We start from the raw sequence: 22,947 nt of genomic DNA on the forward strand, positions 1-22,947 counted from the left end.
CTCCGTCTGTGAATGGATGGATGGCACAGCGGCTCGGATGCGACTGCCAAGTGTTATCCCCCTGCACACAGCCCGACCTGAGCGCACCGCGACGCCGCCTGACGCTGCGTGGATCCCGCCCGGTCAGGGAGGAGGAGGAGGAGGAGGAGGAGGAGGAGGAGGGAGAGCCTGTGTTTCCCCGTCACAGAGAACTGAACAGTGGGGAAGCTCAGGCTCGGGATCCGCTACGTCAAACAGATTAGTCAAATAACCTCTCGGAGTAGGACAGACCTCCTCCTTGCTCGGATGGACGCATGGGCTGAGGAGGCGCACAGTCTGCACTGACAGATACACAGGAAGCCCTTGGCCAAAAACACAAGTGCAATACTTTTCTTTCTTTCTTTCCTTTCTTTTTTTTTTAATTCACGGGGGGGCTGGGTTCAGACGGCTGGTGCTGAGCTCCGTGAGGCGTCTTCTTCTCATCTCCCCCACCCCGGCGAGAAATGGCGAAAGAAAACGGCGAGTCCGGCGACGGATCATGGAAAAAGCATGTCGATGATATCAAGAAAATATTTGACTTCAAGGAAGTCCTTGGGACGTGAGTACCCACATAACGCAGCCTTACAGGCGACACAAAGTTTGCATCCAGTTGTGTGTTTGTGATCAGACGTGGGTCACATTGTGTCGTTAAAGACGGAAACAGCTGTTGAATATGTGTTGAATTCACGGAGAATCACCGACTGTGACAAACAGTAGCTCGGCCTCTCAAACACACACTTTTAGGCTAAATGTGGGCTGTTATCAGCTCATTGCTCAGGGCTGGAAATAATGCTCCATCGGACACAGTAATGTGTGAAGTCAGACACGCGTGATGCCCCTCGTTATGTCACAGTTCATTCAGAAACTACTGCAGCCGGGGTTCGTTCTCCGCAGACCGGGGTTGAAACACGCTTAGGCAGCCATTGGTTTGGGTTGGTTTTGTCCAACAGTAGTCCATCAGAGACAGCTGGGCCTATTTGCATACGGGCCCTCCCAGATGAGCCCGGTTCCGTGGGTCTGGTGTTCCCTTTAAGTTCATTGTCTGCGTGTGGACCAGAGGACTGCTTATTTTGGTCAGTGTTAGTGCTACTTCACTTCATTTCTCTTCTCCTCTCCTCTGAATAAGTTATGCTGCAGGTGGTGTGAGGTTCTCCTGAAGACCAGGGCCAGGGATGGAAATAAAACCACCATGCCATCTTCTATTATATCGCGATCAGAGGTTATGATTATTGTGTTGATTGACGTTCCTGCAGTATAGTTATACTTGATGGTATTTTGTTCAGAGTGATGGAAAAAACAGAAATGTATTGCAGTCTCATTGAATTTTACACCCACATATGTTAATGTGGAAGAATATATATTAATAGTTTCTGATATTAATAGTTTTGATTGTCTCTAGATTTCTGAAACGTTCTGCTGTTTGTCTTAAAGGTTTGTATTGACTATCAAATAGAGTTTAAAACCTCAAATGCTCGTTCTATTAGATAGTTTTTCCATCTTGTTAAACGATAACTTGAACTTCACTAAAACACTGAATTTTTGTCTGGGCTTCTTTTCCTCTATTTTTTTTTTCTTTTTCACACTCTTCATGTTATTTCATCCCCTTACATCATATCTGTGTTGACTCATATTTACCTTTACTTTTATATGTATTTTTGTTTTATTTCTTTTTTTTATATATATATATATATATTTTATATTGTGCTGTTTTGTTTTTTTTTTCTAATTACATATGTCTTGTTTCTTCCTTACTTTATTTCTGTCTTGTTTCATCTTTTCAAAAAATTTTTAAAAATTATTTGTTTTTTAAGGCTGTTTCCATCTCATTGCATCATTTCTGTCTGGTTTCTTCTTAATCCTACTTACGCTGTTTTATCTTTTACTTTTCTTGTTTCTTTATACTTCTATTGTCTTTGGCCTGTGACTTTTTTTTTTTTTTTGCATCTTTTACAAATAATTTAAAACCACAAATACCACTATGGTTTCTTCAACTTTCATCTTAATGCAAAAATCATTGGTTACACTTAAAGACACAATGATGTGACGTTTGGTTGTGATGACGTTCTCAGCTGTATTGTTGGGTTTTGTGCTGTCAGTCTTATGAGATACTGAGCATTTTTCATTTGACTTGTAAATCATTCTCTACCTCTGAGTGAATGGGATTGAATGCTATTTATATTGTTTGGGATTCTGTTAAGGCCTCCATTGAGGAGTCTCCCTGGGGAAATATGTTTGTTTTCTTCTTTTTTTTCATCTGGCCTCTGAAAATATATGAAGCTGCTGAGAAACTGTCATTTGGTCACACTGGTCATTGAGACAACAGAAAGTGAGGTTTGAGACCTGTAGTTGATTTTACATTCTTTTAATCGTGTTCTTCACAGGGGTGTTTTCTTGAGGAGCAGCTTCATGAAATTCTCGTACAGATTGGTGATTCACACTCGACACTTCAGCTGTTGTACAAACCAGTCAGACGCTCCTACCTGGAGGCAGCTCTGATTCCCTGAGGTTTTCATTTATGTGTGAAGAGTCTTTGAATAACACCAGTGAATCATCATCATTTACTGTCCACACAATGTCCAGGTTGAAAGAACGCACACATCCTCGCCCACAACCCACCAAACATCTTCAGGGTCAGTTTGTGACTGATCAGACTGATGTTACATGATCTGCAGCTTCTGCCCACATTTATCGACTTCAGCCTAGAACTGGGAGGTACAGACAGATACACTGTCACGATAGAAATATTCCTGTGAGATGATGGCAATACTTATCATGAGAGATGTCAAACCACTACTGTGCTCTCTAGCTTTGATGAAGAAACCAGGTAAATTTGTGGTTTTAAATCATTTTTCATTTTTCAACTTCTGGCCGAAGGGGTATTGTAATCGTTTGTCGTCGATCCATCTGTCTGTCCATCTGTCTGTCCATTCAACAACATAATCACATTCTCTGAAGAACGCATTGCAATATCCGCACCAAATTTATACTGTGGCTGCATCTTGGCATGGAGCAGAAGCCTATTGAATATATGTCACCTTGACCTACTTTTTCAAGGTCAGATGGCCTTGTGTAGTTATAATATCTGAGTACTTGTAGTTTTACACAAAGACAATCTAATCTAAATTATAGGGCAGTAACTTTGAACAGAATCTTACACTATATTTGGCCGAGGGGTATTAAAAGTGAGCAGCACGTTATGTTTAAAAGATACAACAAGACAAAAACACACCTGTAGTCAGTGATTTTGTGATTTAATGTTGTGAAAGTCATGGCACTTTGAACACATTGAAAGTTCTTATTCAACATGATGAAAACACTGTAAAAGACAAAATAAGATGAAAATTATGTTAAAGATGCCACAATAAGAAAAGGACAAGAAAAACACAAGATGAAAACAATAGAAGAGACAGAAGGTAAAGAAATAAGACAAGAAAAAAATATAAAAGATTCAGCTAGAAAAGCAAAGGTAGAATATGCAACAAAATGTAAAGGACACACAAAAACAACAAAAGGTACATAACAAGATGAAAATGACATAAATATCACAACAAAATTAAAACAATGTAAAAACCCCACCATGGCAGAAATGATCAAAAATATGCAACAACATGAAAACCATATATATGCATATATATATCCAAGAAGACAAAAATGGCATTAAAGATAAACAAGACAAAATGGAAAAAATTCAGCAAGATGAAAATGGTATTAAATATGCAACTAGTAAATAACCAACAAAAATATGTAAAAAGGAAACAGTGCAGAAGAAAAAAGACAAGTGACAAAAAATATTCAGCAAAATGAACATGAGGTAAGAGATGCAACAAGATAAAAAGGAAGGAAAAGACACTGGTAGAAGAACAATGTAAAAGACACCACACGACAAAAACAATAATAAAAAAAAATACAGCAAAAGATAAAAACGGTATATAAGTCACAACAAAGTGAAAACAATATAAAAGTCACAATGTGACAAAAAATGACACAAAGTACATGACAAGATGAAAACAATGTGGAAGATGCAAAAAACAAAAATGTGTAAATATTCAATGACATGAAATTGACAAATTGCACCATGATGAAAAAATTGTAAAATACACATTAAATGTTAAATATATAAAAGCATAAACAAGATGCAAACAAAGTTTTCAAAACAATGTAAAAGTAAATCAGTTAAATACAGCTATTTGTGGTTTTAAAGTCTTCATTATGGCCTGAACATGACAAACATTTATTAAACATCACTTCACAAATAGAAATGTAAAACAGTCCTTATTCAACATGTAGATATGGATAACAAAAGCAACAAAACTCTGAAACTGTGTTTTAGCTATGAATGTGAAGGGACAAAGGGAAATATACTTATCACAATGTAGAAATACCACAATATTAAAAACGCTTTATATAGCTGGTGATGATAATTGAATAGTCAGCCATTAACTTATTAATTGATGAGTTGCTGCAGCTTCAGGCCCAGGTTAGTGTCCAGAACCTGCAGCTTTATCTGAGGATTAAGAATAGACACGGAAGGATTTAGGGAGACCCAGATTATCTCCTCCTCCTCCTTCATCTGTGGTCTCCATGTTACATTTCCTAGTTCAGGGATCAGCACCTGCTGCTGCTGACAAAAACTCATTCCCTTCTCTGCTCACCAGGTCCAGTCACATGTTCATTGACCTAAGACAAGTACACCAGGTTATTATAGTTTATACCTTTAGTCCAGTTAAGGATGGACAATAAAAGTAATAAAAGTGTTTAATAATTATCATAAGTGTCCAATTACCCTAGTTGAAGATTGTAGGTGCTTCTTTGCGGCCTTAAAAATCAAATAAAAATATGAAAATCATGTAAAACACCTTTGATTCAGTTGTCATTTTGCTCATTTTCCTTATTTTGATTTCATTAAGAAAAAGTTCTTATTCACCAGGAAGAAACTACATAAAAAAGTTATTTGTGGTTTTAAACTATTCAAGAAACATTACTGAACAGCGGAGCATTTCAGAAACATTTCATTCTTCAACCAAAGATGCCCAGACTTCGCAGATTATGACCTGTCAAATGTGAAGATTTGAGGATCCATTTAGATCCTACTAAAGTCAATGTTTATAGTTCAGCATGTCCCAGAGGAAACGCATTGCTGACCCCTATTTTTTTCATCAATTTCAATTTTCTTTCATCTAAAAATCAAAAGCAAGAAGAGCCAAGACTAATGGCAGATAAGCACAACATCTCACCAACAACCTAAATATGAATGACCTAACACAGAAGGATTAACATGTTCCAGTGAAAAAGCTGAACATCTTCAATATCTGTTCTGTTCTGGAAATCCATGTGAGCAAAAACAGAAAATTTTCCATCCAACTGTTTTTTTGTGTGCAAAATTCTGTTGTTTTTTTTTTAATTTCACTGATTCCCTAAATATTTCCCACTGTGAAATTTCTCAGTATGCATGATATACATTTACTGAAGTGCACCTAATGTCTTTCTTGACAAATTCTAATGTTTGGACAGATCTAGTTGATCCAGTTGTCAAGTTATCATGACAAGGTTTTTCTTTCTCAATGAGGTACTGTAGTACTCTATATAGCAAATTATGAGTATTCTGTACATAACTATAACTGACTAATATATCTGTCATGTTATATTAAAGTTTTTTTTTCAGAAATGTATGTGTGATGAAGGGCTGAAAGGCTTTAAAATAGTAGCTATTTTAATATTTATAATGAAGATGCATTTGTTAAAGGGGCTAAATAACAAAAAAAAAAAAAGAAAGAAAGAAACTGAAAGTAACATAAGTATTGGCCAAAATGTCATTTTATGTATTGGTAAACACTGTATCTTTATTTATTTCCTGCAGAAAGACACAAACCTTGACCACAAAATCAGGTTTTGACATACATACAAATCAATGTAACACTTAAAGAACGTGTTGTTGTTGCAGGTAATTTGTGGACCTTGTTTCTGGTTGGGCTTTAGAAAACATCACTAAAATATAGATAAACATAATAATTATAACAAAACAATAGAATCAGTTATGCCCAGAGGTCTTAGACATGATGATGCACCCAGTAGCTGCTCATTTTACTTCATATCCTCATATTATTAGGGTAATTTAGCTTTGTTGCTCTACGTTCTTAGCACATTTTCCTTGTGAACCTCAGAGACGAGGTGAGAAGCCCAGCTGTCCAGGCTGGTGTTTGCTCAGTTTTATTTGTCTTTCTGAAATGCCAGGCCATTTAAATGTAAAAGAAAAGCACACATTGACACAAACAGCCCACATAGAGAAAAGGATTTGCCTTTAACACCAGCATTTACTGTTTGCATGTGAATGTTCTGACAGGAGAACTATCGATACGGGATTGGAGGCAGAAAGTTGGCAGTGAAAGGTGTCGGTCCAATTTCAGCCACACCTCTTCACTGTGTTGTTTATGCTGTTTCAGCTAATGAGATCTTGGCCACTGATGCTAGTCATCCTGCCACCACTTTACTTGCAGCTAATTCCATACCCTTAAGCTGCCGGAAGTAAGTTAAGTAACACAACCACAATCACCTTCAGAGATCCCAGTGGGCAAATGGTGTAAATGTGCAGCGTAAGAATGGCTTTGCACCTCATTGTGTAATACCTTAACACAGACAATCCTGAAGATGCATCAGAGAGTCTCATATTAGAGCTGCAACTCACCATTATTCTCGTTGTTAATTAATATTTAGATGATTAAGCAAAATGGGTCATGACTTCTGTCCCAGTGACAGAAATATTAAGATATCAGTTACATCAACAGGTGAGGGGACTAATGTGGCCTCTAGGGGCAATAGTGAGTCACTCTGCTGGTCTCCCATGGTGAGGAAAACACCTCAGGGCCTTTGACCAAAACGTCAGAAAGTGACCAGATGGAAACCAATAAGAAACAACTTGTTGAGTCAGATAAAGCGATGTAGTGATAAAGAAGCAAGAAAGAAAGAAGAATCAAGTGAGTGGATGTTTTATATTAGTAAGCAAAGCACCTTCAGAAATCTCAGTGGGCAAATGGTGTAAATATGCAGCTTAAGAACAGTCTTGCAACATAAAAATGATCATCCTGAAAATAGATCAGATAGTCTGATGTTAGGGCCGCAATTCACAATTAGTTTCATTATTGATTCATATTTAGGATGATTAAGCAAAAAAGGTTTTGGTTTCCTTCAGCTGAAGATGATGTGTTCAAATTACCCAGCAACAGAAACATAAAGATATAATTAAAAGACGTATTTACATTTGTAACAGTTATTTTATACAGGGCACTAACACCATCACTCGCAGTGGGGTCACCACTTAAAGGGTCTGTATGTAGTATTTCTACATTCAGAAATTTAAAATTATCTGAAATTATCATCAGAGTGATTAAAATGAAGAGCTCTGAAGTTCTGCCAAAGATGCCAATGTTTTTGATTGTAGATACGAACTGAATTTATTTACACCAACGGGCCAAGGATTAATGTGACCTCTACACAGTGACAAGATGGGAAGAGAACTTTTAGAGTCAAAGAAAGTGACTTGGTGATAAAAGCTAGAAGTTCTGTTTTTGTGTTCACTGTTGGACACGACTCTAAATGAAAAGTATGGAGTTTAATGCTGAAATGGCAGTGTTTCTTCTACACAAATGAGTTTGTTGTCATTTGTTGATCCTTAGTTCAAACTAAACTGACAGTTCTGACCTTATTGTGATGATTCCAATCGTATCTTTAGTGCAGCTATTGAGAACACAAACTGTACAGAAATCCGAAGTGATTTTTGTTTTTACTGTGCCTGTTTTATTTCGTAGAACCAGAACTAAAGAAAACCACACTGGACCCCACAAACTTCAAAAGCTACAGGCCCATTTCAAAGCTCCCCCTACTGGCCAAAATCCTTGAGAAGGCAGTGTCTAAACAACTTACAGCTTTTCTGGAGACACACCAGATCTATGACACTTTTCAGTCTGGGTTTAGACAACACCACTCAACAGAAACCGCACTATTAAAAGTGTCTAGTGACATCCTGATGGCAGCCAACTCCGGGAAATCCACGGTCTTGGTCCTGCTAGATCTCTCCTCGGCCTTTGACACAGTGGACCATACCATAATGATTGAGAGACTGAGGGACCTGGTAGGGATGTCAGGTCCTGTGCTAGACTGGTTCTCCTCTTACCTGACCGGCAGAAGCTTCACTGTGTCAATAAACAACTTCCAATCTGACTCAGCGGAGCTACTGTGTGGTGTGTCCCAAGGCTCTGTCCTGGGACCAGTGCTATTCTTACTCTATGTCCTCCCACTTGGCCACATTATCCAGCAGTATAGTGATGTCTCCTATCATCTATTTGCGGATGACATCCAGATATACTGCTCCTTTAAATCCTCTGAGCCCCACAAACTGAGTTCCTTAATCAACTGCTTGTCAGAGCTGAAGCAGTGGCTAAATGATAACAGCCTCCAGCTGAACTCCAGCAAAACAGAGACCCTCATCATTGCTCTGGACAGTGCAATCCCAGGGATCAAACATCACCTTGGAGACCTGAGTTCCTCAGTAAAGACAAAACTGAGGAATCTGGGTGTCATCTTTGACCAGGACATGTCTTTAGAATTCTACTCCAAACACCTAGTGAAAAACTGTTTCTTCCACCTACGTAACATCTCCAAACTCAGATCTATGGTGTCCATCAATGAGCTCGAGATGATCGTTCACGCTTTTGTGTCTTCTCGCTTAGGCTACTGTAACAGCCTGTTCACATGCTTAAACAAGAAGGAGCTGGCCCGTCTACAGTTTGTCCAGAACTCTGCTGCCAGGCTTCTGACCAGCACAAACAGGAGAACCCACATCACTCCCATTCTTAAATCTCTCCACTGGCTCCCTGTTCTATATCGTTTTCATTTCAAAATTCTTGTGCTAACTCTCCGGGCTCTACATGGCCAGGCCCCTGCATACATTGCTTCCCTGATCCAGCCCTACAGCTCGACTCGTAGCTTGAGGTCTTCAGGACAGCACCTGCTGATGGTTCCACGCACCTGTTTTAGCACACGCGGTGACAGGTCTTTTAAAGCTGTGGCACCACGTCTATGGAATGACCTGCCTCTACACCTACGGTCCATGGACTCTGTAGAGAGCTTTAAAAAACACCTCAAAACCCTCCTGTTCAAAAAGGCTTTTTATTCTCCCACCTGACCCAGGGCCACCACAAACTGATTACACTCTATGTATTCATCATAAAGTACTCCATGTGTCCCCCCCGCCCCCTCTCTCCCCCAGTCTCTCTATATCTCTATCGCTCTCTTTTCTCCTCCTTTACTCTCTCTCTTTAACCCCACTGGTCAAGGCAGACATCCATCCTTCAGGAGTCTGGGTCTGCTCGAGGTTTCTGCTATTAAAGGGAAGTTTTTCCTCGCCACTGTCACCAATCACAAGTGTTTGCTCCTTGAGAATTCTGTTGGGTCTCTGTAAACTTGATTTGATTGTGATTTGAACTGATAAAGCACTTTGTGACTGTCTGTGAAAAGTGCTCTATAAATAAAATTTACTTACTTACTTACTTACTTAAAAACAGAGTTAAGCTAACAGAGCATTAATGTAAACTATCATCTGATGAAGCATGTGACACTGTTATTTTGACCAAGTGTAAAACTATGACAAACTATGAGTTTTAGTTTGGAGAAGCAAATTTGATGACACCATAACACAGATGTGTGTCAACAGTGAGCTTTATACTTTACCCAGTGAGTGATACAGTCTGTGGATCTAGACCTGTCATGTCATCAGCAATCATTGATGCCACCATAAACAGATGCGACAACTTTGTTTCAGGAAAAATTTACCATGCCGTCGGCAGCTGCTATATCAATTGGAATATCAATATTACATAGATTCCCTCTAAAATATTTGTTTGAGTGGTAAGTAAATATTTCTGAAAAGAAAACTAGAGGCTAGTAGAGCTGTAATGTCTTAAATGATTGTAAATGACTTTCCCTGTGCAAATAGGATTTAAAAGCATCAAATCCTCACAAGCAGCAGAATGATAGCAGCAGAATGACTTTAACCATTAATGGAAGTAAAATGTCACCGCTTTTTTTTTTTTACCTGATGTATCTCATTGTATTTTAGTCAGTTGTATTTGTTTTTTCATATGTTGGCTCATTTGTAACGAAATCTGCAGAGAAGTTTTAAAGTTCTTGAGAACTGAAGAAGCCTGTTGGATGAGAGACAAAACATTTTCAAAAGAGCTAAACCAGACCAGTTGAACCAAGAAGAAGTACCAAGAAGAACTGGGCAAATGTGAACCTATACAGACAGCTTTTTAGGAAGTTTGTCTTTTTGAAATAAGGGCAAAAGCAAGAATTATAGCTATACCAGACCAACAGAACCAGGCCACGTTTCATACTGATGTCTTTTCAGCATTTATTTCACATAGACCTTGTTGACAGCATGACAAATATTAAGAAATAAAAATAAGGAATACACATTTCAGTCTTTGGAAGCCTCTCAGGCTGAAACCAGGAAATAGACAGGTTCCAACAGCCTACCATAGCAGCAGATGCAGATTCAAGAAATGTCTAGTAAAGTGTCTGAAATACATCACATTATCCATGTAAGCACATATTAAATACAGCACAAACAATAAACATTATTTACCATTTGGCCTTTCTTGAACCATGTGCAGAATTAACATTGCCTTGGGTCTGTTGTGTTTCTGACTGAATCAATTTTGACTTTAACCCATCATGCCTTAGTGGCGCCCATTCCTGTTCCAGTCATGTGACCAACACAAAATAAACTTGATACTCAAAGCATTTTAACTGATCTTTTTCCAATTTAACTGTTTTTATGAAGCTATTTGACATTTTCAGCAAATTTTAAATACATTTATGAACATCAAAAATGTATTATGAGATGCACATTAAAATAAACTTCACTTAAAAATGGTCTTTCTGACTCTTGCACAAATATTTTTGCATGTAAACATTGTCTTTGCTATATTTCTTGATTCATTTACTTATCTAGGAATTTATCATTCTGCATTTTGCCATTTCAGAGGGGGCTGGAACTACCTGATGACTTCTGGCACCTTGTGATGAATCCATCTTATATCAACCTACCATGTTTTTAATATTTTATGTGAAAATTGTACCATAAATGACCTCCTTTATTTCAATAGATAGATATTAGTCTTAGGCGATATTTTTTGTTTCTTCTGTTCATTTATTCTGCCATTTCTCTGGTGGAGAATTAGGAGGTGGTGCTGGTCATTATAATTTAACCATTTTGAGTGAAAATTCATGTCGCCACAGAGCATGGAACCCATTCATAGAAACAGAGTGCAATTCTCCACTAGGTGCATGGCATTTATAGTCAGGGACATTTTTCTATCTTTGGACAGATCTCTGTAAGGGGTGACCTGTTACATTAAGATTTAATATCATCAACATTAGTAAATTTTAGCAAAAGACAGACTTGAGTAATCCTGTGTGAATGTGCAGGGGGGTTGATTCACCTTTATAAGTTATCCAATGCCGCTTATACGTATTTCCAACTGTGTCAAATGTATTTTTTGGAAGGAGGCAATATTATTAGCCTTCAAAGTAGTCAATCTCTGCTCATACCAGTTAAAAGTAAGTTTCCAAACACTAAAGGTAATCTATAAAATGGAGCAATACTGTTATTTTAGCCATCAATTATCTTTTTTTTTTTTCTAGAATAAGACCACAAAATGTAGTGTTGCTTTGTTTAAACCTGCAAAAGCTTATATTAAAGGTCAGAACAGGTCTAAGTCATTCAAAGGATGTGATCTGATGTATCTTTACCCTCATAATCAAGTATAGTTATGTCTCAGTACAAAACACTTCGCTCAACTATGGAAACCAGAGGAAGCCCATTTTATTTATTTAATGTTGTGGCCTGAAAATGATGCCCTTCCTGTAAGTGCTTAGTCATGTCTTTTCAGAATCCCACTAATGGTGTTTTCTCTGAAATGAAAGTGCAAAAGTTTCCCTCTGTTAGCTTCACCTCTCGGGTCAAGGTGCACTTCAGGTCTCTCATTGTGCCACTCCTGCCAACAAAAAAGGAAAACGTCTGATATTAGCAAATAAACAGGCTGGTGCTGAACTGACCGTGATACATTAATGGGACTGAAATGCAGCTTGTGCAGAGAACAGCTGAGGCCTTGAAAGCGGCCTGAATGCAGGGAAAATGGCAGCTAGGCAACTAGGATGATGGAAGTTATTTGTTGAAGAAGCAGCTACCTTCCATCCCCAGTGACCTCCAGTTTTCACTGTGGGAGGAAATATTTTGTCATAGATGCTGCTGACTGTAATGATACACAGTCACATCATTCACTGACAAAATGCTGATTATGTGTGCAGTAATTTCCCTGATTTTCAATCTGTATTCATATTCCTGATGGTGGATTGCATACCTGCAGAGTCACACTGCCATCCAGAGCTCTCCGCAGGCTGAAGTGAACCAGACTGCTCTGTATTGCTTCACAGGAGGCGGAAATCACCCTTATTAAACTCATTTTGAGTTGCAGCCACAGACTGGGTTCTGCCAAACATTTTTCTGGAGGGTAGCAGAGTTTGTGTTTCTCTGATGTTTATGAATGACTTTATGTCTGGTTAGCATGCAAACCGGTCATCTATGACTGATATTTGTCGTGTTAGTTTGCAGTGTGGTGGATGAAAGAATGCATTCTTTCTGGTTGTGTTATCATGGGAGTTATTATTGGGAGTTGATTAAATCTGCAGGAGATCAATGCTTCTTACCTCCTGACCTGATCTGGTCTCAAAGATCACAGGAAAACCACCATAAAAGATTAGCACTCACACTTTGCCTGAGTATAAGGTATTTTTAAGGCATGTTTGCATCATTATTTGCTAGGAGGGTGGTTGGGAGATGTGCAAACATGCAACAAACTAAATAAGTTAAGATGACATGTTGATGTATTTTTTTTATTGCTCTTTTAAAATAGTTTATGAATTTTAGCCTCTGAGAAAGAGAAAGGCATCAAATCCTTGCATTTAAGAAGCTTTTTTGCTTTAAAATTAATCACAAGAGGAGCAAAAATGTTCATAGTATGTCAATAATTATCCGTATGGATGTCAAACCAGTAAGTTTAAAGTTTAATTAGAGACCCCTCATGCCCTGGACACCCCCTCTTCTCCCCTTCCCCGTCCGGAAGGAGATACAGAACACTCAGGACTAGAAGAAACAGACTCAAGTCAAGCTTCTGTCCACAAGCTGTTAAATGTATCCTTTTTTTACCTTGAGTGTTTGCTGTTGAACAGAACAGAGCCGCTAAACTAATTTTCATCGTTCCTGTAACAGTGACAATTAAGATCTATTCTATTCTATTCTATTCTATTCTATTCTATTCTATTCTATTCTATTCTAGTCTATTCTAGTCTAGTCTAGTCTAGTCTAATTTTTGGTTCCTAGTTAAAACTCACAGAAACCAGACAGATATTTTTTGGATTAGTTTAAATTATTGTCCGAACGTTTCAGAAATGTAATGTTGAACAATCAAAACAATTAGAATGCTGAAATAGATATTCAATGTTAAAATGTGCAGGGGTAAAAGCTGGAGTGAAGCCACAAAACATGGACACATTTTGTGACATTGAAAACAATGTGAAAGATGTAATAAGGGAAAAACACAGTGATGAATGAATTTACTTCGGTTCATTTTCTGTATTTTGATTTAACAAGATGGAAACAATATAAAAACATACAATGAAAACAACTGAAAAGAGGGTGTTTCAACATGGTTTATATTTGGTGTTATAAACAAAATTAATCCTCAGGACAAAAACTATATATATATATATATATATATATATATATATATATATATATATATATATATATATAATATAGCACCAATATAATTATGGTGATAAAACCACAGTGATAATTTCCAAGGAAAATTAGCCCAGGATAACAACCTAAACCCAGACCAAGTCAAGACCGGAACTTGACTACTGCGGTGGACAAAAGTATAGCATCAGCAATAAATCTAGAAAATGTTTACACATGGTGGCCAAGTGGTCACAAATTTTCTCCACTGAGTGGCATGAGTGGACTGAATGTGGGAATGCCCATATATATGGAAATGGATTAAAAAAACATCCACAATAATGCTTTTAAACTATTTATTATTATATTATTGAAGTGGCTACTGACACAGTACTGTGGCATGAAATATCGTTTTGTCTATTACCACAGAGCCAATCAGTGCCCTCCTTATATCATGTCTAGACTGGTAACTTGTTACTTCCTGAAATGTACCAAGGCAATCAGATAGCAAATAGGTCAAGTAGAGTCACAGTGGAGATTTAGCTCACTCTGTAGTGTATTGGACTCCAACATGGAAGACTCAGGTTCAATTCATGGTTGAAGTAGCTTTTTTTTTTAAGATTTTCAAACAGTGGTCGGGAGCAGGGGGGGCGGCACCCTTGGCACCGGTAGATAAATCCAACATTGATATAAATCAGCCACTGGGACAATGTTCAGAGTCCAAAATTCAGACCCCAGCACTCAATACACTGAACTGACTGAACTGACACAGAACTGAGAGTCACACCGCACACTGCTGCATCTAACTTGTAGCTCCTCCCACCTTCTCCAGCCTCACTGACTGCACAGAGCAAAGAACTCCATAAAACAACATATAGATTATTTAGATCAATAATTCCTATTCTATACTATATACTATCAGTAATTTATCGTTTTTTTCCATCAATTGCCACAGTACTGCAGTAGCAAAATGCCCAAAAGAATGCACTGAAGTATATGCCATGTATCATCACAGTACTATGGCAACAAGAGGCTAATGAGTTCATGTAACAGTATCCATGATTGGCTCTAGTACAAATGCTAACATTTGATTGGCTCTGTGGCAATAGACAAATTTCATGCCACAGTACTGTGGCAGTAGCCATTGCCTTATGTTATATCCTCAACAGACTACCAAAGTGTAATGCAACAGGAGCAAAACAACACTTTGCAACTCTTTTAAAAGTAAAAGTATTAATAGAAAAATAAAAATATTCATTACAAGTAAAGGTTTGGCTGAGTAAAAAATTACACTAATCACCTCTAAAATGTATTAGACCAGAAGAATAAAATACTTTTTATATAATTTTTGACCAATTTGTTGTTTGCTTTGATGCTTTGAGAATCTCTGGTCATAGTGGTGGTTTAGTTTTGAGAATGTGTTTTAAGAACACAAAAATAACTGGTGAAGCTGCGGGTGGGGGGGGTCAGGTTCTACAGTGGAAGAGCAACTGCCTCCGCTTTCCTCCCTGTAGATCACCGGGTACCACCTGTATCTGCACTGGTCGAAACAGGACTTGGAAAACAGCCGTTGTACGTTCTAATGTTCCCCATCACATATGTTGCATAACTGGCTGCTGTACTGCATCTTACACAAGATGATTCAGTGTGATTACTCAGCAGCATCACCATACATGCACCGCCTGTGAGCAGTCTCCGATGTCCAGACCCTTACCACCTCCATCTACAGGCGTCCCCCATCACAAGCGGACTTTCATTTTAATTCCTAATCAACTCTAACAGACAGCTAGGTCATGTCCTGTAAAGTTTATTGAACTCATGCCTGGTCGTGCATCTGCAGCTCCAGCCACCTGGTCCATCCAGAAAGCAGCCCACATTCACATTTCACATTAGTCAGCCGCTTTGCCTTGGCTATGCTGAACACAGCGTGGTGGTGTTGTGTGACTGCAGACACAGCTCATACTTTCATCCCAGAGCTGTGAAGAGGGAGCACTGCTGCTCTGGGAGAAACTTAAAATTCAGCTCTTATTATTCACCCCTTATTATTCACCCCAGTAAGATGGACGCCGAGTGCAGTCTGTGGCACCAGGTCAGGAATATTGTGGAGTCATACACTTAGATTTATCCACCATTATAGACTCAGATAAGCTCCATCAAAGGTCCAGTTCATGTGGAGCCTCCAGATCACTTAGCTTCAGATTTTTCTGCTGATGGAACTGGCATCTGTTCATCATATAGGAGGCTGAGTATTGTGACATTGTACTGGCCTGTGCAATCAAATGATCATAATTTCCTATTACATTCTAGAAAAATATGTTCATATGACATGACATCAAAGATGTCATTTCCATGATGGCTTAGGTATATTGAAGATTTTTTCATAAATTACTATGAGTATAGATAATGTGATGAAGGGCTATCTATTATGTGTGTGTGTGTGTGTGTGTGTGCATATGTGTATATATATATATATATATATATATATATATATATATATATATATATATATATATATATATATATATGTGTGTGTGTGTGTATAAAAATACATGAAATGAGGATAACAACCAAACTGCAACTACACACTGAAAATGTTGTGTTTTGACAAAGCTCACAGTTGTGCTTTAAGACAGGCTTGCTTGGTTCCCCAATGTGTTGTTTTGTGCCTATTTAGATGTTTTAATGCCTCCCCATGTGCTAATACGTTGTTGCTGTTCTCGGGTAGATTTTTCTTTCTAATGACTTTTTAGATGTACCCAAGGAGCTGTGTATGAGAAGGTGTTTCTTTTGGTTTTCATCATGTTTAAATATCTCAAGAATGAGCAGATAGATTTTCATTGTCAAAGGTCAAGGTTACAAGCACATTTTTGGCCACGGCTATTAGTAATTGAGGGAACTGCATGACCAGATCATGATGCAAGGATATCGGATGCATTTTACTCCCCACATTTATACTCCAGATATTGAAACCTTCTGCTCAAAAGAGGCATTTTACTTTATTTTTAATCAATTTGAAGGGGATCATTGATCATTTTGCATCACCGCATGACTTCCCAACATGTAGGCTTATTTCACAGAACATAAACAGAACAATAATACACAAAAAAGACAAGAGGTGGAGAACAGGTGTTGTTGAATTTTCCCTTGGAGATGAATAAAGTTGATCTGTATCTGTCTATTTAATGAGAGTCTGACTCGAGGAGAGTTAATACCAACACTGATGATAGCTTTGCATGGAAACAGCTGCTAGAAATGTAGAAATACTTCTGTGCACTTGTACTTGAATACAGAAGAGAAGTGAGTATTCTTAAATGAGAATGTACATGTTGTATATACATATATGCAGATATACCATGTGGGTGGTAGTTCTCCATATGCACATCTCTTGCAGACATCACACCTTTCTTTCCTGTGAAATTTTGTTTAATAGATTGAATACTATTACTGCTTATAGCACAAGGAAAGTCACAGGTTCAGGCTCAGCTATGTTGTCATTTACAGGAAGTGATGTTGCTGCATGTCAATGGGGGATAGAGACATGCAAGATGCTGTAACCGTCCTCTCTGTGAATTCACAGGCTCTGCTTCCTGTGGTTTTGTTCTTTTTGTGTGTCATGCTGCAGAAGCGTGCTCCAAAAAGCGTGCAATGAGCACAGTCGCATGACAGCCCCACTGTGCTGCTGGAAGAATTCTGTTCTTCTTTTGCCTCTTCTTCCTAATGTCCACACAGCTGTGGGAAGTGGTTGCATGTGCTGAATAGAAATGATGCTCATTGTCCTCACGGCAACATCTGTGGCAGGAAGATAGTGTTGTAACAGACCAGCATGCACCCTGACTTACACAAGACCTTGAATTACCATATTGTCCCACATCAGGTGTCAGTGTGAGGCCAAAGTCACGCGGGGGGGTGGATGCTGTTTGTTTCACTTTGCATCCACCTCATCACACCTGCGGCTTCGCTTTGTGACCAGGTAATGTGTTTGTGCACAGTGTGTGTTTACGTGCAGAGGCTCAGCCCTGACCCTCCCTCCCCCCAGTCGGATGGTGGAGTGAGGGATTAGCGTGGATTTGATGGCTACGGTAGGACTTAGTGCAGTGAGCAGAGCTGAGTTTAGAGCCTGTTGGGAAGAACTGATTACACTTTGAGAACATAATGGACACTCTGCAGTTCACTGTCTCACGCTTTTCTTTTTTTTCTGTAAGGTGAATCACTTCAGGTGTGTTTATTAAGTTTTATGTAGAGAGAAGTAGATGGAAAGGAGGGAAGTAGAGATCATGTTCATGGTGAAGTGCAAACCTGTTGTTACGCTGCATATTAACACCATTTGCCCACTGACATTTCTGAAGGCTCTTTGCTTAAACATCCATTTGCTTCTTTCTTGGTGCTTGAACATATTTAAAAGTAAAGACACTTCGTGCAAAATGAATTTATAAATGCAGCTGAAAGTTGTCCAAAGAGAGGGAATAACACCTCACTTCATATTTATGCACAGATGTATATGCAGTATGTGCAAAAACGGATTACTGTTTTGTTTTTTTTTTTTTCGGTCTCAGGATTAAATTAAAAGAAGTATGTTGGTTTTGTTGACTGATACAAGTTATTGACAAATAAGAGAACCATCATTGACTGATGGAAGTGACTGTTTATCTGTTGTATTATATTAAACACATTGTATAATTGAATTTGTTCTCTTTCAAAGATAGTGTAATGTGGAGCTGCAAGATTTCTTTGTTTCTTTGGCACCAAAAGGTGAATAAATACCCACAAACACACAGTAAACAAACATTGATATTGACATCAACTCAGAATTTCACATTCAGTCCACCTCTAAAAATATATTTGTTGTCCTTTTTGCAGCACAACCTTCTTTTTCTGTGCTTTTCTTCTGGTCTCTGCTCACTTTCAAGTTAATTATCCATATTTACCACTGCCTGTTGCCATTTTCTGACCACTGCTTGGTCAAGACATGGAAATAACGATGCCAAAAGGAAAATAAAAGCTACCACAGTAACAACAATGACAGTAACAAAAACTACCACAGTGTGATTGTTACAGTCCAAAAAATATAAGATTTTTCTTCTAACTGCTCTATTAAAAGTGTTTTTCTTTTTGACACCTTTTGCCAAATGAGCTCCCATCAGCCTCGGTGGTTCATTAGCTGATATAGAGTAAGTTTAGACCTCTGTATTATTTTCATTTCTTCAGTCCAGATAAACACCCCCAGAGTGAGATCATCCATGTGTTTTAACATCACCATCACATCAAGCCTCGCTCAGGGCATGTGGAGGAAGAAGGTGCCTCTGAAGGTGAAAGGAAAAAGCAATCATGGTGCCTGCTCAGTGAGATTATTAAGGTAGACTGAATGGCGTATCATAGCAACAGATACAGAATGCTTGAGCAAATATTCCCTTAATTCCGTATTTGTTTTTGAGGCTCATGTATGGAGACAGATGGCTGAGGAAGGCACACTATCTGCCATCCTAAATGGATGTTTTTTAGAAGATTTAAAAGTGTTTGCCATGCTTTCGGCTGCACATGAGCACCAACACAAAAGGCTGCTGGTCATAGCGAGGGACTCTGGCAGTTCTCAGTAAATATTCACAATATGCTGTTTGTGTACTCTGGCCTGTCTGCCTCTGAGTGGCCTCTATCTGCTTGCTGAGGATACGTTTTCTGTGTCAATATTGCCCAAGTACATATAAAGCCGCAGACTAAGGTGTTTCTCCATTTCTGTTTGGCAGTGGTGCATTTTCTGAAGTGGTGATGGCTCGAGAGAAGGCCACGGGAAAGATGGTCGCAATCAAGTGCATCCCGAAAAAGGCGCTGAAGGGGAAGGAAACCAGCATTGAAAACGAAATTGCTGTGCTTAGAAAGTAAGTACTGTAAGAGTTATTACAGAATCAGCATCATCATCTCCACTCACCCACATCAGAACAGTTGGAGAAACTATTTTCATATCATTTGACTGGTGCTCTTTAATGACATCATCTCATTGCGCCGTGTTCTTCTTCTGCAGTGACTTCAGCATAGAAATATCTGTAGCACTGCAGTGGTTTTTTTTCAGTTGTGTAACATGGCCCAATATTTCAGTGATGGCTTTTTTACATTTAATGCCTGCCATACATCAGAAGACTTTGACCATGAATAAAGTTAAGGTTAATTCATGTGATTAACTGTATTAATCTTAATTTTACTCATTCTAACAGACACAGTATCTAGCATTAGCATTTGCACATTAGGAGCAGTGAGCTGCCACCAAAGGTGCTTGAGGGCTACCTCCAGATCTTCATCAGTGCTTGGTCATGGACAGCGCCAAAAGAATTTACCTACATATACCTGTTTTTGATGGTGAAGGAAACCTGAGCGGCTAACCACCATACCAACGCACTGCCCATAGTGTGATGCCCTCTTCTTCATTCTGAATCTAACTCTATTTACTGCATGATGGTGAAATCAGCTACAAAGTCAAAAACAGGCTGAGATGGAGGTGATCAGGGTCTGAATGTCAAAGTGTTAGTGTATTCAGGAGTGGTTCTGGTTCATCCACAAGACAGAGCGTCACTAGACACATAAAGAACCACGTGAGGCTCTGAAAGGATTCATTTTTGAGTTTTTGTTCTGGTGTTTTCATTTCATTAACTCCTGCCCTAAAAAAGTATGTATTCATTTACATGTATGCTCTATTTGGAATATTTTATATACTACTATTTTCTGCCATCATACAATCTTTTTCTACAGTTAAGTGCATTTAAAAGTACCTGAAGTGCTCTTAAACCAATCAGACCCACCAATTAAAAAGAACATTTCTGCAACCCTTGTTGTTGTGTCACTGTTGTGTTTTAATATGTTATTTCAGATTCTAACCAAAAAATTAATTGATCAAAGAAGTTTTACAAGGTATAATCCCCGCCTTTCTGTGGTTCTGATGGTTCTGAACAGAGGCTTTAGTTTGATCCATTGGGAAATAAGTAAGCTCTGTCAGAACCCGACTAAATGATAGACTGTACAGCTCTGATTATAGGTGCCATGATACAGATTTCATAATTTGTACAAAATTAAAGGTAAACTAAAAGTACACAGTCACCATCACCAAAAGTTCACAATCATCTGATGATCTGTGCTAATATCATTTCTCTATTCTATAGACAGAAAACGTATAAAACTGGATTCTGTCATTATATTTCCGATTAAATCAACATCTGTATCAGGTATTTGATTTATGATGTTTAGCTGCTTCCTGTTTGGCTTGGTCAAGCTAATGAGGAATGGCTAACGGTTTTAAGTTTTGTTGTGTAGTCGAGCTGAAGGTGGTGTCAGAAGCTTATGTTGTGTCACTATGATGACCAGGGACAATGAGGGAATACTATACTTGCAGGGGAAATGCAATGCTGGTGCCAAAAACTGAGCCACGTTGAGTGACACTGAGGTGCACTGACAGCGGTGGCATGAAGTCAGTACCATTAAACATCAACTGAAGTTTCATAATCATCGCTGCTCTACACTCAACTTGAAACATGGGAAAGTCTGCTGGACAAGATGGTGTCTTGCATTGTCCTCTGGGAAACTCAGGTCTTTGCTGAGAAATGACTCAGAGAAATGATGCAGATGCAGCTTTCTTTATTTAACAGCCATTGTCAGTCTTAAGTGACTTCCTTGTCGATTCCTGTTTATCACCCATTTCAGGTCTTCATTACAGGACTACACTGACACCAGGTGACAGTCAGTCCTCCTCCAGGACCTGATGGGTAATTCCCCTGAGGAACTTGGTTATCAGTCACTTTTGAAATGCCAGTTGTGGGGTGTAGTTGCCTGGTTACAGTTGCTATGCTTTGACTTCCCATCATCTTTTCACTCTCATCTAACAATCACACTTTCTTACATGTCTCTAACAGCCCCAAAACGACAACCTCAGTTTTGTTCTGTACTGAGAAAAGGAAGTTCTGAAGGTTGTTTGGTCCTTTGAGACTCTTCTCGCCTCCTCCTTTTCCACCCCCACAGTTTTCTTTTTCAGCCACCTGCCCTTCTGAATACACTGTGTCATTTGCATACTGTATCTCCTTGCAGAGGCTTCACTAAAACCTTGTCAGTCTGTTGCCTGGACACGGAGCTTTTCCATTTGTCTTATATCATTTTTTTCAGGTGTTCCTGCTGGGGGGCGGGGGGGGGGGGGGGGGGGGGGGGGGGGGGGGGGGGGGGGGGGTTGCCTCTTCATGACTCATTGACTAGCATCTTCTAAAATCCTCCCACTCTCCACACCCAAGGTTTTCTCCTTTGTATGTCCTCTTTTTGCACTTCTCTGGTTTTATAAATGCAAACTGAAACACACACTGAGAGTAAATAAAGGGCTTTTTGTGACACAGAGTGGCAGATGCCAGGAATTCAATTAAAGGTTTGGTAATAATAATCAAAAGCCTATACTGATCAGTTTGGAAGAGCAGTATTATACAATTATCACTCGCTTTATTTTATTTATTTTTATTTAACCTTTGTTTAACCAGGAAGTCCCTTGAGATAAAATCTTCTTTTTTGAGGGAGAGTTACTTTACCAAAACAACAGGACTGGACTTCCAGAAAAATCCTTGTTTTAACCATTTCTTTTTATTCTCTTCTCAGGATAAAGCATGAAAATATTGTGGCACTAGAGGACATCTATGAGAGCTCCAACCACCTGTACCTCATAATGCAGCTGTAAGTACATAAAGCTAACACAGGTTTGTCTTCAAGTTGGCACATTGCTTCACATTTTCCTTCTTTTTGATGATGTGATTTTGCTTGAATTGTATTACCTGAAAGATGAATGTACAGTAATGTCCTTCAGGATTTTTCATTTTAGATAAATATCTATGAGTCAGAAACATGTTGAATTAGCCTTTATTTAGGTATTTGCAGTAGTATATTAGAATTTATCATTTCGCTTTGAATAAGATGTTTAATTGTGCATCTAAAGAATTCATAGAACTATGTATTAACAGAGCTGCAGCAATAACAGCAATTCTCCCATTGGCTTTGTGAAACTGCAGCAAACAAATCCCCTGCGGTGCAAAAAGCATTTCAGACCATAATAATGAAAGAGATGTCAGACAGGTAAAATGGTGTAAAAGACTCTAAATTTGTCTGTTTATGACCAGTTTTTA

The 22,947-nt window shown here is 38.6% G+C and overlaps 1 protein-coding gene across 1 annotated transcript in view; it reads left to right on the forward strand.

The window, feature by feature from the left end:
* Window positions 1-162: 162 nt before the first annotated feature.
* The window catches only part of camk1db (calcium/calmodulin-dependent protein kinase 1Db), a 37,685-nt gene continuing 14,900 nt past the window's right edge, over window positions 163-22,947 (forward strand). The window contains exons 1-3 of the mRNA XM_030137044.1: window positions 163-577; window positions 19,555-19,686; window positions 22,427-22,501. Coding sequence (XP_029992904.1) covers window positions 483-577; window positions 19,555-19,686; window positions 22,427-22,501 — 302 coding nt within the window. The 5' untranslated portion in view covers window positions 163-482. The remainder of the gene's footprint in view (window positions 578-19,554; window positions 19,687-22,426; window positions 22,502-22,947) is intronic.

Source organism: Sphaeramia orbicularis, chromosome 6 (assembly GCF_902148855.1).
Source record: "Sphaeramia orbicularis chromosome 6, fSphaOr1.1, whole genome shotgun sequence".
NCBI classification, from domain to species: domain Eukaryota; kingdom Metazoa; phylum Chordata; class Actinopteri; order Kurtiformes; family Apogonidae; genus Sphaeramia; species Sphaeramia orbicularis.